Genomic DNA, 13,467 nt, shown 5'->3' with positions numbered 1-13,467 from the left:
TAGACCCATGGTGGTCGCATTTTGATGGTTGTGGATTTGCGATTGCCAGTGTGATGGCTTGAATGCTAAAAAACGTCAGAACACTCTCGTATAGTAAGCGTACTGACGCTTTTCTATCTCGCAGGGTGCACTATCAGCTCTACTACGTCATGGCGGTGACGTTCCTGCCTGTCTGAACAATCTACACGTCACAGCGTATGTCATGTACCACATTTTGATTGAAACGAAACAATTTGCATTTTTTTCACACTAACCTTCTTTTTTACATAGGTGGAATCGATCTGCATTAGCAATCGCAAACCTATCCTCCATAGTTCTCGCCGCATTACCCGCCATCACCCTCGCGAGCCTTCATTCATTCATGACGACGTAAGTTCAAAGATTTCAGCGCCAAAAACGATGAATGGTTTACTACCACATTGGGAACGAAAATAATATCCCCACTTCCCATCTGTTTCAACCAGAATCACCTTCTTTGGCAGCCTCTCGCTCGTCTCTACATTCTCAATCACGAAAGAGTCTAGCATGCGATCTCTCCCACCAGTTCTCAAGCTATGCACATTGCTGACTCGTGAACATAAAGACCACGCACTGGGGGGCATGATAAGTGCAGTTCTAGATCAAGCTGCATCAAAGGGCAATCATGAGATTGCTGTGTTGACGGAATTGGTAAAACGCTGGACCACCCTATGTGAATAGTGTCTGATTGTTTCGAAAGGGCTCGATAACTTATATAACTGATTTAGCAATAGTATTAGATGGAAATTGAATCGTATATAATAGTGGTGGCACACACATATGATAAACCTGACGCAAACATGAAAACTCATCCGCAAAACTACAAGATTGCTGGCTCAATGACTATATGTATTTTGTTTGTGCTGTTCTTTTCCGAGTCTTTAATCTATCTACAAAGGCTTACAAATGTTTGTGTGTTTCTCTACATACTTTTTAGAACGACACCAAGGCCTTTGCCATTGACGCCACCATCGGAAATGTGTATTACCTCGCCATCTTCCATGTCCAACTAAGTGAAGAATGTGTGGCGTTAGGTTTGCAATCATCCTAAAGCACCCAAAAAATACACTGACGAGTTGCCAGATTGCGTACATCATGGGGCGTGTCTGTAGGGTTGATAGTTTCACCACTCGAGGCAAGGAATCGGACGCTATTCTTGTTCTAAAAGGAAGGAGATGTATGGTGAGCTTCATCTGATGAGTAGACTTGACCCGTTTTCTCTCCGCGGTGAGAGTGAATGTACCTGTCCAGTCTATAAAGAAAAGAATTTTTAAGTACAGTTGAATGGAGCAAAAGTAATCAAATCAACATGAACATACATAGATCCTTGTTAAGTATGCGGTCATCAACTGTAATCCAATAAAACGAGAATTAGTACTGATGGCTGAACCTCATAGCAAGAGATGATAAACAATTAAATTAAGTCTGCACACACCCTCTCTAATGGCGTTGTTCGTTTGATCTTGAAAGCTATGAAACACAAAACAGAAAGTTTGAGCAAATCAAGACAGATGCTAGAGTGGGCAAATTGAGATAATGACGACAGTGGTATCCAATCAGTAAGCTGGCGTCATGTAAAATTGAAATTTCTCTTATGCGTTCAAACGGAAGCCCTACAGTCCTAGCAACATAGCTTACCGGCTTCAGGTTGGTCTCTTCCTACAACCCTGATATTGATGGGCTCGAGCTTCTATAAAATAATAACAGTGAGTTTTGATAGGTCTCGCAGGCAAAGCTCCTGAACAAAGGCTGCTTGGAAATAACATCAATAATCAACCTTTTGCTCCAGTTGTTTCCTAAGAAATTCTTCCTCTGCCTCCATATCCTCATCATCCTCATTTTCTTCATCGTCGTCGTCCCCTTCTTCATCGTCCCAATCTTCATCCTCTTCATTTTCCTCGTCGAGCCACTCATCTAGATCTTCACCCTCGGTGGTATCGCCATTATCCGGGTCTTGAATCTGTTCATAATACAAGACGGGCTCTATAAATGCGAATCTTTCTAGATGTGGGTCGATTCCCAAAAGCTTCCCGATGCGCTTCAACTGCCCACGATTATGGCGTACTACATTTACAATTCGTTTCTCTAGCTCTTGAATGTATAAACGAACCTCGTCCAGCTGAGCTTCTATTGCTTCAACTGAAGGGTTTGACAATGTCTGAAAGAGTGCAGCCGGTGCCGTAGGCAACTCTAATATACTCAGATCCGACGAAGATCCTCTATGAGAGACAGTTCTATGTGTACGACGAGATGGTTGACTAGCTAAACTATCGCCTACAGATCCTGTATCATCAATGTTGGGTGATAGTCGTGTTGTAGAAGCCGTATCGCTTAACGTGGGAGGTATGGCATCCTGTTTGGAAGCATCACTTTCGGGAGACAACTGAGATGGCAAAGATGGGCTACTATTATTGAAGGGACTACCTTCTTCACCAGTTACAACAATACCACGAACTGATTCCAAGAGCTGACGGAGATAATCGTTTCCAAATGGCAAACTTTGCTGAGATGGTGGTTTTGACAATCGTGGCGAATAAGCATTCAACCAGTTGCGCCAATAATTGACATCTACACTACGTTCTGTGTCTAGTTGGCCATATACACCGCCATCAGAAGCTTCTACATATCGATCATTTGACGATTGCAATTCGTCATCGTCATCATACTCCATTCCATCTGAATGACCTAGTTCACTTTCAGGTACCAGCAACCCATTGACAGCAGGTTGCACCATAGATATCATAGTAGCGACAGCAGCTTCGATCGATTGAAGTGCTGTAGTATTTTCACTCAGGCTAGTACGTTCCTTTTGTTTCTTTCTCAAATCTCGTGCTTCACGTACACGTTTCATGACCAACTCAACGGACTTGACTTTGGCTCTCCAATCATCAGTAGACCAAGTCGACGTGGTCGGGTTGATTGCAAGCCCATACATGGCGGATAATGATGCTACATTTTCATTCTTGTTGACTGAGCTTGAAGGTTTCATGGAATTATGATTATTAGGTGTACGAGACACGGTTCCATGGAGCTTAGAAGCCACTTCTTCCAAACGATTGACATGATCTGCTACCCTGGCCATAACAATATTGGATTTTACAGATGCGTCGTCCTCACTCCTCTTGCCTTTGCCCTTTGAGTTAGCCTTTTGAGATTCTTCCAAAAATTTTACTCTTTCTAGTTGAGCTTCTAATCCTTCATACAACACAGAAGCAGTAGCGGCCAAAGATTCCAAAGTTTGGTCGATAAACGTGCTTGGATCTATTAATCGGTACGAGTCAGGTCGACAATGGCGGTATAAACATAGAAGCACTAACAAAATCAAACATACCAAGAGATAAAGGCACGTAGCTTTTGCCACTTCTCTTTTGAGCGTCAAGTGAATCATGGAGCTCAACTGACATGTTACCCAAACTCTGAGCAAGCTGACTAAGTTGACCAAGATTACCAAAGTTCAAACTCAAAGTATTCAAATCAAGACTGCCAGTTGCTGTACTTCCACCAGGCATCAAGGAAACGTCATTAGGCGACAAGTTTACAGTCCAGTCAGCGGCAACGCGTGCTTCACCCGATGCAGATGGATCGATATGCATGGAGACCATGGCAGCTCTGGCATCTGCAGAAGCCAACACAGAAGCCTTTGATCGTTTAGATGCAGTATTAGTTTCGGGTTTACGAGGTGGCACAGTTGCTTTAAAGGCTGCATCCAGATCGTATAGCTTCTTTTGCAAGTCTTGCCAGACCTTTGATGGCATGCTAGCTGATTGAGCTTCATTCTTGGTGTCGGGTTTGGTTGTTGATGATGGTTTACTAGTATTAGTTGTGTCCGATTCGAGTGGTTGTTTAGGATTTACTGGAGACATTGGTGCTGAGCTTTCTACTGAATTATTGTTGGTTCCTTTTCTCTTGTTCTTCTTTTTAGAGTTGGAACCTCCAGGACCTAATACCAATCCAGACAACCATGACTCGTCAACTACAGTCTCTGGTTCTGTGCTAGCTACAGATGCTGTATCCAAGTTCTCTTGAGAACCCTTTGATGATAAACCCTGTCCAGCAATAGCAGTTCTAAGTATAAATTCACCATCATTTTTCACCTTCGTCTTTCGTTTACGACCAGCCAGTGGATTTTCTTCAATTGCAGATGGAGGAAGAAAACCACCTTTAGGTTGAAGACTTTTGACTTCAGACTTTGGTTTCTCCTGTTTTGAAGCAGACTCAGCCTTGAGTTCCGTCTTATCGTCGACTTTAGCTTCAACCTTGGCTTCCACCTTGGCTTCTGTTTTGACGTCTAATGCCTTGGGCAATTCCTTTGAAGCCGACGCAGGAGATTGAATCTTGGCCTTTTCAGTATCAGGAGACTTGACGTCTACCTTCTTATTACCATTACGTTGATCTGAGGCGGTTGAGATTGCTGTCACAGAACTAATACCGTTGGCGATACTAGAAGACTTTGCTTCAACAATCTTCTTGACTGGTGCTTGAGGTGTAGCCAATTTGGATAGCGTTGGTGAAGAAGTGAGTGACGACGACTGTGACGACGGTGCAGTAGCAACCACCGAGACAGCTTTAGCGGCTACGGACGACGCTGGAGTTGATGCGATAGATACTACTTTACTGCGTATGGGAAGACCAATAGGCGAGGATGGAGATGTCGGCTTTTCAGGTGAACGTAATGGTGGAAATGCTGTAGTCGAAAATACAGATATAACAGCTGGTTCACTAGATGGTTTTATCGGAGTAGATGATATAGATGTCGTTACTACTGGTGGAGTAGTGGATCGATTTAACGTAGGTTGATGCAATGATGAGATGGGCTTAGATGGTGCAGGAGACATTGTTCTTAAAGGTGTTGATGGCGGTTCTGGTGTAGCTGAAGAGGTAGACCGAGACGCTGCTGTAGACGGTGCTGGTGATACTGCTGAAGTTCGACTATTTTGACTATTTACATCTCGGACAGCACCGACGACCGCAGGTGACGAATCAATAAAGGTTTCTGGTCTCCATGCATTCCAATCGTTATGTGCTATTATTCTTGATGGTGATGTGGATGAGGCTTGTTGAGGAGACCGTAAAGGGTCGGGAAGAGAGGAAGTTCGTTCATTGCCACCTCCCTGGTCCTCCATTAAATGATCCGGCGGGACCAGGAGCGGTTGTTCTCCTCGAAAAAAAACCGCTGAATCTGTCCCGCCCAACCGAAAATCCTCCTCAACATTGATATCATTCACATGTCTTGCATCGCGTGGATGAAGCTGCCTATCTGGCTCACCTCGTTGCTGACCTAAATGAAGTAAACGATTCAGTCAATGTTCTCATGTAGCGATGAATTATTGCGATAGAAAATGGAGGTACATTCAGAAAAAAAGCGTTTACCCCAATCAAGATTTTGTCCAAACCCCATAGGACTTCCACTTCCACCAGCACCTTGCCCTAGCGCCACATTCTCAAATACTCTTAATCTCGACCGACCACCATCAACTTGCTGTTGTTGATACGACGACGGTGACAGAGGCGGCTGATTGGGCATTGGCTGCTGCGACATACGAATAGACATTATTGCAGGATCTCGAATACCATTATTATTCATCTGATCAGATCCATGCATAGATTGCTGGTGTTGTTGCTGCTGCTGTGCTCGTGACGAAGATACAGACCGCTCTCGTTCTCGATCTCTAAATTGTGCCTCCTTCATCATTTGAGACAATAATTCATCTTGAGAAGGAGGTGAGCGACCAGCTGCCAGATAAGCTGCTTGTACTCGTGCAGCCAACAATTGTTGTTCTCTTTGTTGAGCAGCTGCTGCGACAGCAGCTTGATGCTGTCCTTGTTGCATATATAGCATGGACTCACGATTCGGAGGTAAATTACCACCACCAAATCCTGGAGCGACATTACGATATTGTTGTAGATGTTGCTGCTGCTGTTGTTGCTGCTGTTGTTGTTGCTGTTGAGGATTTGCATATCGAGGCGCTGAGGACCAAGATTCTTCATCCTGAGCAGCAGACATTCGTCGTGATGGCTCTGGCCAACGAGGACCTGAATCATCGAACGATGTATTGGGAAATCCTCCAGGTCGAATTGATTCCTAATTAATTGCGATGATAAGCATTTTTCTTATCGCAATTCTGCTCGCAAAAAAAGGTCTCAGCCGGGTGGAGAATGTTTCATACCTGCTTTCGCTCTTGGGGTCGCATTAATACGACCTCATCTTCAAAGATATCCGCAGGATTACCACCAAAGAATCGTTCGAATCTACTGCTGCCATTTTTAGATCTTGGATCCGTTGATGGCGGAGATGTCGACGGCATGCTATCATTATTACGTATCGATCCAGCCATAGCAGCTTCTCGTTGTCTTACAGCAATAACAGCCTCATCACGGAATGGATCAAACCGAAAGTTTGCATTCGACGACAACATACCATTTGGCGTGGATGATTGTGAGGGTGACGGTGGTTGAGAAAACCGTTGCTGCTGCGGTGACATTTGTTGCGGAAGTAATTGCTGTTGCTGTTGTGGCGTTTGTTGTCCTAATGGTTGGATATTACTATTTGATGCTGATGATAATGGCGCGTCTTCATATCGATTTGGTGTTGTCGATGTTGGAGAAGCTCCAGTCAAGAACGCCAAAGAATCTTCTCTGAATGGATCAAATGGTCCAGAATATCTGGGATGCAAATTAAACAGTGCAGAATGGTCTGGTTCTTCTATCGGTGAGGTTCTGGATTCTATCGTTGTTGATGATGCCGACGAGACAGATGATGATGTAGGCACTGCCATTCTAGATGGTGCTACACCGCCAAATGACTGATTTAATAAAGTTACTGGTGGATCGTCTTCCGACAAGGCTCTGGATCCCAATATTGGCTCTTCTTCAATATGAGGCAGAGCATGATCTACAGCTGACATTCCTCGACCCATCAAACCAGGAGGCGGTGTTGGGTTTATGCTTGGTGGTTGCGGAGTGGTAGCTGATGTTGGAGTCGTTGATGATGACTGTCCAACTCCTCCTGGTTCAACAACAATCTTCCCACGTAATCTCTGCTTCCTTTCTCTCTGAGATTCTTTAGCAGGCACCAAAAATGGGAGATCTAGATCATTACCAAAGTCTCCCTCTGGCTGCTCTTGTACATCTGGCTCTGGTGTGCCATCTGGTAGATTTGATGAAGAAGACGACACCGAGGAGACACTAGCAGTAGATCTATGCTGCACAAGAGCAGGTGGTTGTGGTGGCTGTCCAGTCTTTGCCCTGTTGACATGATGAGCGTAAAGAAGCGTCAGTGGAGCCTTTTTTGCATCAAGTGAAAGCTAGCAAAACTTACCAACTTGCAGTAGCAGGCAAGGCACTAGATTCCTTTTCTTCTTTTCGAGCCTGCTCACTCAGAGTAGGGAATGGTGGACTTCTCCACGTTCGTTCTCTTGTCGCAAGACGTCTGTTTTGGTAAAGAAAACATATGAGAACTAGGATCACAAAGACAATAAGACTCCAAATTGACACATACACTATCTCTTCTTTTGCCCATGCTTCGGCTTCCTCTGCAGGCTCATGCATGCACTGGCAATTTATATTCGAGCATGGCAAATTCTTGAGATAGTATGTGCAATATTTGGTGGTTCCATAAGTAGCTCTAAAACAATTGGTACAAGTTTGTCAGCATTTCCACGTTTATGTACTCGACGGACTAGTAAGCAAAACGAACCGTAACGAGCGCCCATCCCACAGAGTCATATCCACAGACTGGAGAGCTTTGGCAGCATCTTCCTTCTTGGCAAACATGATATAGACACCATTATTCGCTAGACTAGCCAATGCTGGAGTATGACCATGACCACGTTTCCCAATCAGCACTTTGGTAATTTTGCCAAACTGACCAAAATACTCATTTAGTCGGATAGTCTAGTCAACATATGGATTGAGTTTCCGTGCTTCTTATACCATGAATTATACATGATAGTTTACCTCTTCTACAGCAATCTTTGTCGGCAATCCAAAAACGTAAACCAAACTCTTCATTACGACTCGAACTGAAGCCATATGTCGTTTTGCAGAGATTTCCTGATCCTTCTTTTCTCGTTCACGTTGTTTCTTTCGATTCTTGATATGAGCGAGTCTATAAAATATATATACTTTAGTAAGCGCTGCCTCCAATATTCTCAACATTTGACGTTTTTTTCTTTACTCCTCAGGAGGAACGGGTCTAAACTCCATGGTTTGCTCCGAGTAGACTCTTCGACAACCAGGACATCTTCCATCCAAATCATTCTTGATCTTGTTCCAGCAGAATCGACATATCTGGTACAGGAAAGAAACGGGTGGTGGTCAAATGTTCTGAAGATTGCGCAGACATTTCTTCTTCAGCACAACAAATGTTGAATCTGTCTATAAGCAAAAAGTACCTGATATCCACATGGACATGGCTAATGAATGAAAGGCATAGTTAGATTTGCTATTCACAACAAACTGGAACACTTTTTCTTCATATGTTGAAACTCCAACGAGAACTTTTACAACAGGCAAGACGAGGGGCTTACTTTGAAATACTTGTCCGTAATGTCGATTTCTTCCAGACATAAGGGACATTCAAGCTCATCTTCAATCTCATCCATTTTTTACAAAGAGGTTTGAAATGACTTGTCTGCAGTGTTTTCTTTGGACGATGGAGATTTGGTGCTGAGAAATTGAACTTGAGCAGAGACAAGAGAGATGATCGAGACATGTTCGTGTACATACAAAGTCTGTGGAGGAACTCCCGTATCGAGGACGATACGTGATGCGAGGAAATTCATCTCTTTGCAAATCGCGAAGCTTGAACAAAGCTTGAGACGTTTGGCGCTATAGAAGAGGTTATAGAGATGCTTACCCAACCGCCTGGAGTGCTTGATGAACTCATATTTAGGTATCGATAGATGTCTGACCATTCAGGTATGTGTATATTACAAGACCATTTTGTATGAATTTATACAGATAAAATGCAAATTATGCCCACTCATGTACTCAGCTCTTACGTGGATAAGCGCAGTACTTATCTGCAATGGAAACTACTCGGTAAGTTCCCTCTTGTGAGGTCTCGACTTCGTAATGGCGACTCTTTATATCAGCAACACGGAAGGTCTCATCTGGCTGTCCTGGTGTCGAGCGTTTGTACGTCATGTTGAACGGCGGTGTGCCCATAAAGTCAAATGTAATGAGCGAGGTTCCTCCTATACACATCAGGAAAACAACACAAATCAGTTGAGTACACAAGTCAGCTCTCAACAGACAGGCAACAGACCTTCTTGAATGTCGTCAATCGTCGCGTGTCCTCCGTCCACCCTTACAGAGGGGATTTCGTGTACGGTGTGGGATAGAGAGACTGGGCAGCACCTTTCTACTTGACCTAGTCCCTCAGCTCGATTACATACTTCGTCAACCGTTACCACACCGGATTGAGTAGCAGACACTGAGAATACAGGTTGCGATTCCTGTTCTGTCAATGTCTTGTTACCTACAACGACAAAAGGGGATGAGCCACAACACGACCATAAACGAAACCAGCTCACTTCAATGCCATTATGCTTACCCAGACGGTATTTGATAAAGAAGGGAGGAACACCTTGTAATGAGAAAAGCAGAGTTTCACCGACACATGCAGAAGCTGGACTTAGAGACGTTATCCGTGCTACATCTGTTACTTGAATTGTTTTTTGGTGCTCAACCAAACCTGGAAGAGTAAACGAAAAGTTGAGATTGTATAGAAAACTTGAGCGGTATTTAGCAAAGTACCTGGATCATAGTCACGCGGACATCCAGTTGCATCAGAAACCCTGAGCAATGATATAGTGAGCGAGCCAGCAGACTCAGCCATTCGAGTTAAGGGTAGTCCATATGTGGATTCCGTTATGTTGTCGACACGTATCTGAGTATGAGCGAAACCATCTTGCTTGACTCTCAGAGACAACACAAATGGTGGCTCGCCGGACAGATCAATCGTTAACAATGCCTCACTGTCATTTAGAGCGTCTGGACTATCCAATCCAGATGGACCATCAGAAGCACATCGAAATATTCGTACTGGTGCATGCCCGAGAGTCGCACGTGGCCTTGCTTTGACTTTATGTACCAACTGGATCTCATTCCGTTTAGGTACATCGATCGGGTAGTTTCCGTCTCGTACGCCTGTGATATGGTAGGTATGACGGCCTGGAAGACTTGACAATGGGATTGCGGCACGTTTATCGGTGTCTATATGCTTCGATTCCACTGAAGAACGCTTTGATGCGTCTTCAGTTTCTTGAGTCAAGTCTAGTGTAAACGGCGGCTTGCCCTTAATGTCCACATGCACGATTGACGTATCACCCTCACAGATTTCTGGAGTGCAGCAAATTCCTTCTTTGTAGTTGGCACATTGATTGTGATCCAAAATCAACGAGGGCCTTGGAGTGATCGTCACTAGGAATGAAAAACCTTTGTGTCAATGTGACCAAAAAAGCAGACTGGGGTTACTATAATTGTCGACAGTTAGCTTATTACCTTCACATTTCATTGGTGACTTTAATTTTCCATAACAGTAAGCATCCGTGAGCGATTCTAGTTCGTAGACCCCAGCTAGCCTGACAGGAAGCTACAAATGGAAAAAAGATCATTCAAGATTAAAACTCTCACAGGTCAAGACTATTCAATAGCACTTACAGGAGACTTGTCTGTATCAAATGTTTGGCCTGTTTCGACGTGGCGAACCTTGATCTTATAAGGCGGATGTCCTATTTTAAATCGTAATTTAGTGGGAGTTAGCTCAGCATTTCATAAGTGGTTTTTGTTACCAGAAAGCGACAAATGCAGGTTTGCAATCTGATTCTCCAATATCTCCACTGGCTTTGGACAAATGAAGCTCGCAGCAGGTCGTTGTGTCAACACAGACACTGATGCTTGAGGTACAGATAATGGGAAGTTACAACCATTAGCATCCGTAATTTCTACCAGATCGATTGTTTTCGTAAGCCAGCTTATAGTTCAAAATGAGACAGGAAAAATCATATCATCTTTACACAGGTCTCACAACTCACCAATTAGGTCAATCTTGACTTCCCCGGAAGAGTTGAAAGGCGGCGTGACTATAAATGCTGGGGACGTTGCAACATTCAACCTCGTGCGACCAAGTGAAGCACCATCTGCTATAGTATCATAGGTCAGAGTCCATGGACCAGATCCTTGCAAATCTACTCTAAGCTTGACATGGTCACCAATACACCTCAGCAACTTGTCGCCAATATTGAATCGTGCTTCAGATTGAGGATGCACAACTTGTGAGAAGGGAGGAGCAGATATCTTGACGTCTTTATAATACGCATCTGATATTGATATCCATTCATACTTCCAGCGTCCAGCGACCGCTGGCCGAAGTGGTAGATTGGCTCTAGACTTTGGTGAATCTATATAGTGGTTTGTGCGTGTCCCGGTATCTGATCTGATCTCTTGGTAGTCGAGACGGAAGGGAGGCTCACCAGCGAAAGTAAGATTTACACTGTTTAATGAAAATTAGGGATATAGAAATTTATTTAAAAACTTAATAGAGTTATGATTGAATTGGCTTACCTTGCACCGACTTCTCCAACGCAACGCTCCATAAGTGGTTCAGCAGCAATGGTGATACGTGGAGGGTATACACCTACTACTTCCCGTTGCGAAGGTAACAATAACGTCCCAGCGCAATACTGATCCTTCACTGACAGGAGTTCGTAAACTCCCGAGGTTGACACAGGCATATGAGACAAGGAAGTCCTTATATCGGACTTGATCAGAGGAGATTCATTATCTTTACGGTATGTAATCGTAAATGGTGCTGATCCATCAAGCACAAAAGGAAGCTCTGATCCTGATGCAATTGGTTTACCATCCGCATTTTGCATCAACAATTTGAATGCATCCGTCTCGGTGAATCTGGCTGTTGGCCGAGGATGTACTTCTACTAATTGGTGATCTCCTTGCGTAGACGCATGGATTACCATGCCCTTTACGTCAGGTACCGATTCTATGGAGTCTTCATAGAATACCAAGTTTTCGAATCTGTCTGATACAGACAGTATACGGAAGAAGTATGGGGCTGTCACGTCTACTCTGAGCTCTATACTGTGCCTCACTTTTTGAGGAGCGACATCTGCATCCAGGGCGATTTGCTCGTCACCAGTCGACGTATCTGGTGAAGCTATGTCTACAGTAGTCGTCATCAGCGAATCCGTTCTGGCAATTCGTTGTAGATATCTGAGCTGGAATGGCGGAGCGCCATTCAGTTCAGCTTCGAGCCTATAAAGTTCATCGACACATATATCCCGCTTCCTAGATGTATCCGTGAAGATCCATTTGGCTTCTGGACACCCGACGACGTCTGTCTCGCCATGGATGACACTGCCCAGAGTATGTGGGACTCCTTTTTTAAGCTCCCAGACACGTAATAGTCGATATCGACCAGGCTTATTCAAGAATAGCTGGCTTTTCGTGAGTTGGGATTTCGGAATGGGAGTTTCCGCAATGCTTTTGGATACTGGTACTGATGTCACCGTCAAGTTGTGACGATCAGACACTTTGGCACCATACGGAGTCCTTTCGTATTCTACAAGGTACTCTGCAAGCCAGGATCCACGGATAAGTAGAGGTACAGATACGGTGGTAGTAGTATCTGATAGACAGAATGACGTCGAGTTTGGATTGAGGCTTCCAACTATTGGAGGTTTGACGACTACGGTGTGAACTCCAACAATATGTGTTCCATTCCCATCTACAACAAACCAAGTGTAGGCAAATCAGTAGTTTATACAGTAGCATGATGAAAACTTCATAGGCCAATAGATTTTACCTTCAGGTATATGCTCAGGCACATGTCCTCCAATACTCATAGCTGTTCCTGGTATATGTAAACCATCCTACCAAAGCGATAATCACATCAGCACTCCAAAGCATCAGCCATATAAATACAAAAGACCTCAAAATTCATACTTGTATAGATGACTGAGAAGCAATCAAGTTGACAACGACGAATGACACGACCAACAATAGAGTAATTGGCAACGAGAAATCCAACAGAGGGATCCTCATGAAGTGGAGAGTAACAAAGAATGCTATATCTAGAAGAATCCATAACCAGATGATTTCGGTCGAAGCAAACCACTGGTGGACTTTCACGGCCTATAAAGCAGAATCAACAAGTCAGCTCTAGTTCGACTTTGTGCGAGCTAGCGCTTAAAAAACTATGAAACCGAGTCGATTGACTTACTTGTATGCCTAGAAATACAGCCGCAGCAACCTGCCTTCTCGCTACGTCGTCGAATACCACCATCATGTCCCTCGAATGGTTTGCGAAGTTTAGTACCTTTGACAGCAAGTCAAGGTTCGAGAAACAATCAACCAAAACGCGTTCATTTACAAGTACTTTGTTTAAAATATCTACATAATTTTACGCGTTTACAAACCACTGTAAAC

The 13,467-nt window shown here is 44.0% G+C and overlaps 2 protein-coding genes across 2 annotated transcripts; both read right to left on the bottom strand.

Annotated features, from left to right (window-relative positions):
* Positions 1-940: 940 nt before the first annotated feature.
* SmJEL517_g03362 (uncharacterized protein) lies at positions 941-8,621 on the bottom strand (the record flags this gene model as incomplete). The annotated part of the gene is made up of 17 exons (XM_031169290.1): positions 941-1,027; positions 1,111-1,179; positions 1,262-1,270; positions 1,338-1,367; positions 1,454-1,488; positions 1,657-1,708; positions 1,796-3,279; positions 3,350-5,296; positions 5,389-6,100; positions 6,186-7,263; positions 7,337-7,447; positions 7,517-7,642; positions 7,715-7,911; positions 7,975-8,125; positions 8,195-8,307; positions 8,412-8,432; positions 8,547-8,621. The coding sequence occupies 17 exons, from the start codon at positions 8,619-8,621 to the stop codon at positions 941-943; spliced, it is 6,297 nt and encodes a 2,098-aa protein (XP_031024808.1).
* A 388-nt stretch (positions 8,622-9,009) lies between these two features.
* SmJEL517_g03361 (uncharacterized protein) lies at positions 9,010-13,324 on the bottom strand (the record flags this gene model as incomplete). Its single annotated transcript, XM_031169289.1, has 12 exons — positions 9,010-9,215; positions 9,287-9,499; positions 9,575-9,715; positions 9,778-10,443; positions 10,525-10,615; positions 10,684-10,754; positions 10,815-10,967; positions 11,058-11,515; positions 11,587-12,766; positions 12,845-12,911; positions 12,985-13,173; positions 13,262-13,324. The coding sequence occupies 12 exons, from the start codon at positions 13,322-13,324 to the stop codon at positions 9,010-9,012; spliced, it is 3,498 nt and encodes a 1,165-aa protein (XP_031024809.1).
* Between the last annotated feature and the right edge of the window lie 143 nt (positions 13,325-13,467).

This window comes from Synchytrium microbalum (assembly GCF_006535985.1).
Source record: "Synchytrium microbalum strain JEL517 chromosome Unknown SmJEL517_scf0017, whole genome shotgun sequence".
Taxonomy (NCBI): domain Eukaryota; kingdom Fungi; phylum Chytridiomycota; class Chytridiomycetes; order Synchytriales; family Synchytriaceae; genus Synchytrium; species Synchytrium microbalum.
This window is presented reverse-complemented; position numbering and strand designations above follow the sequence as displayed.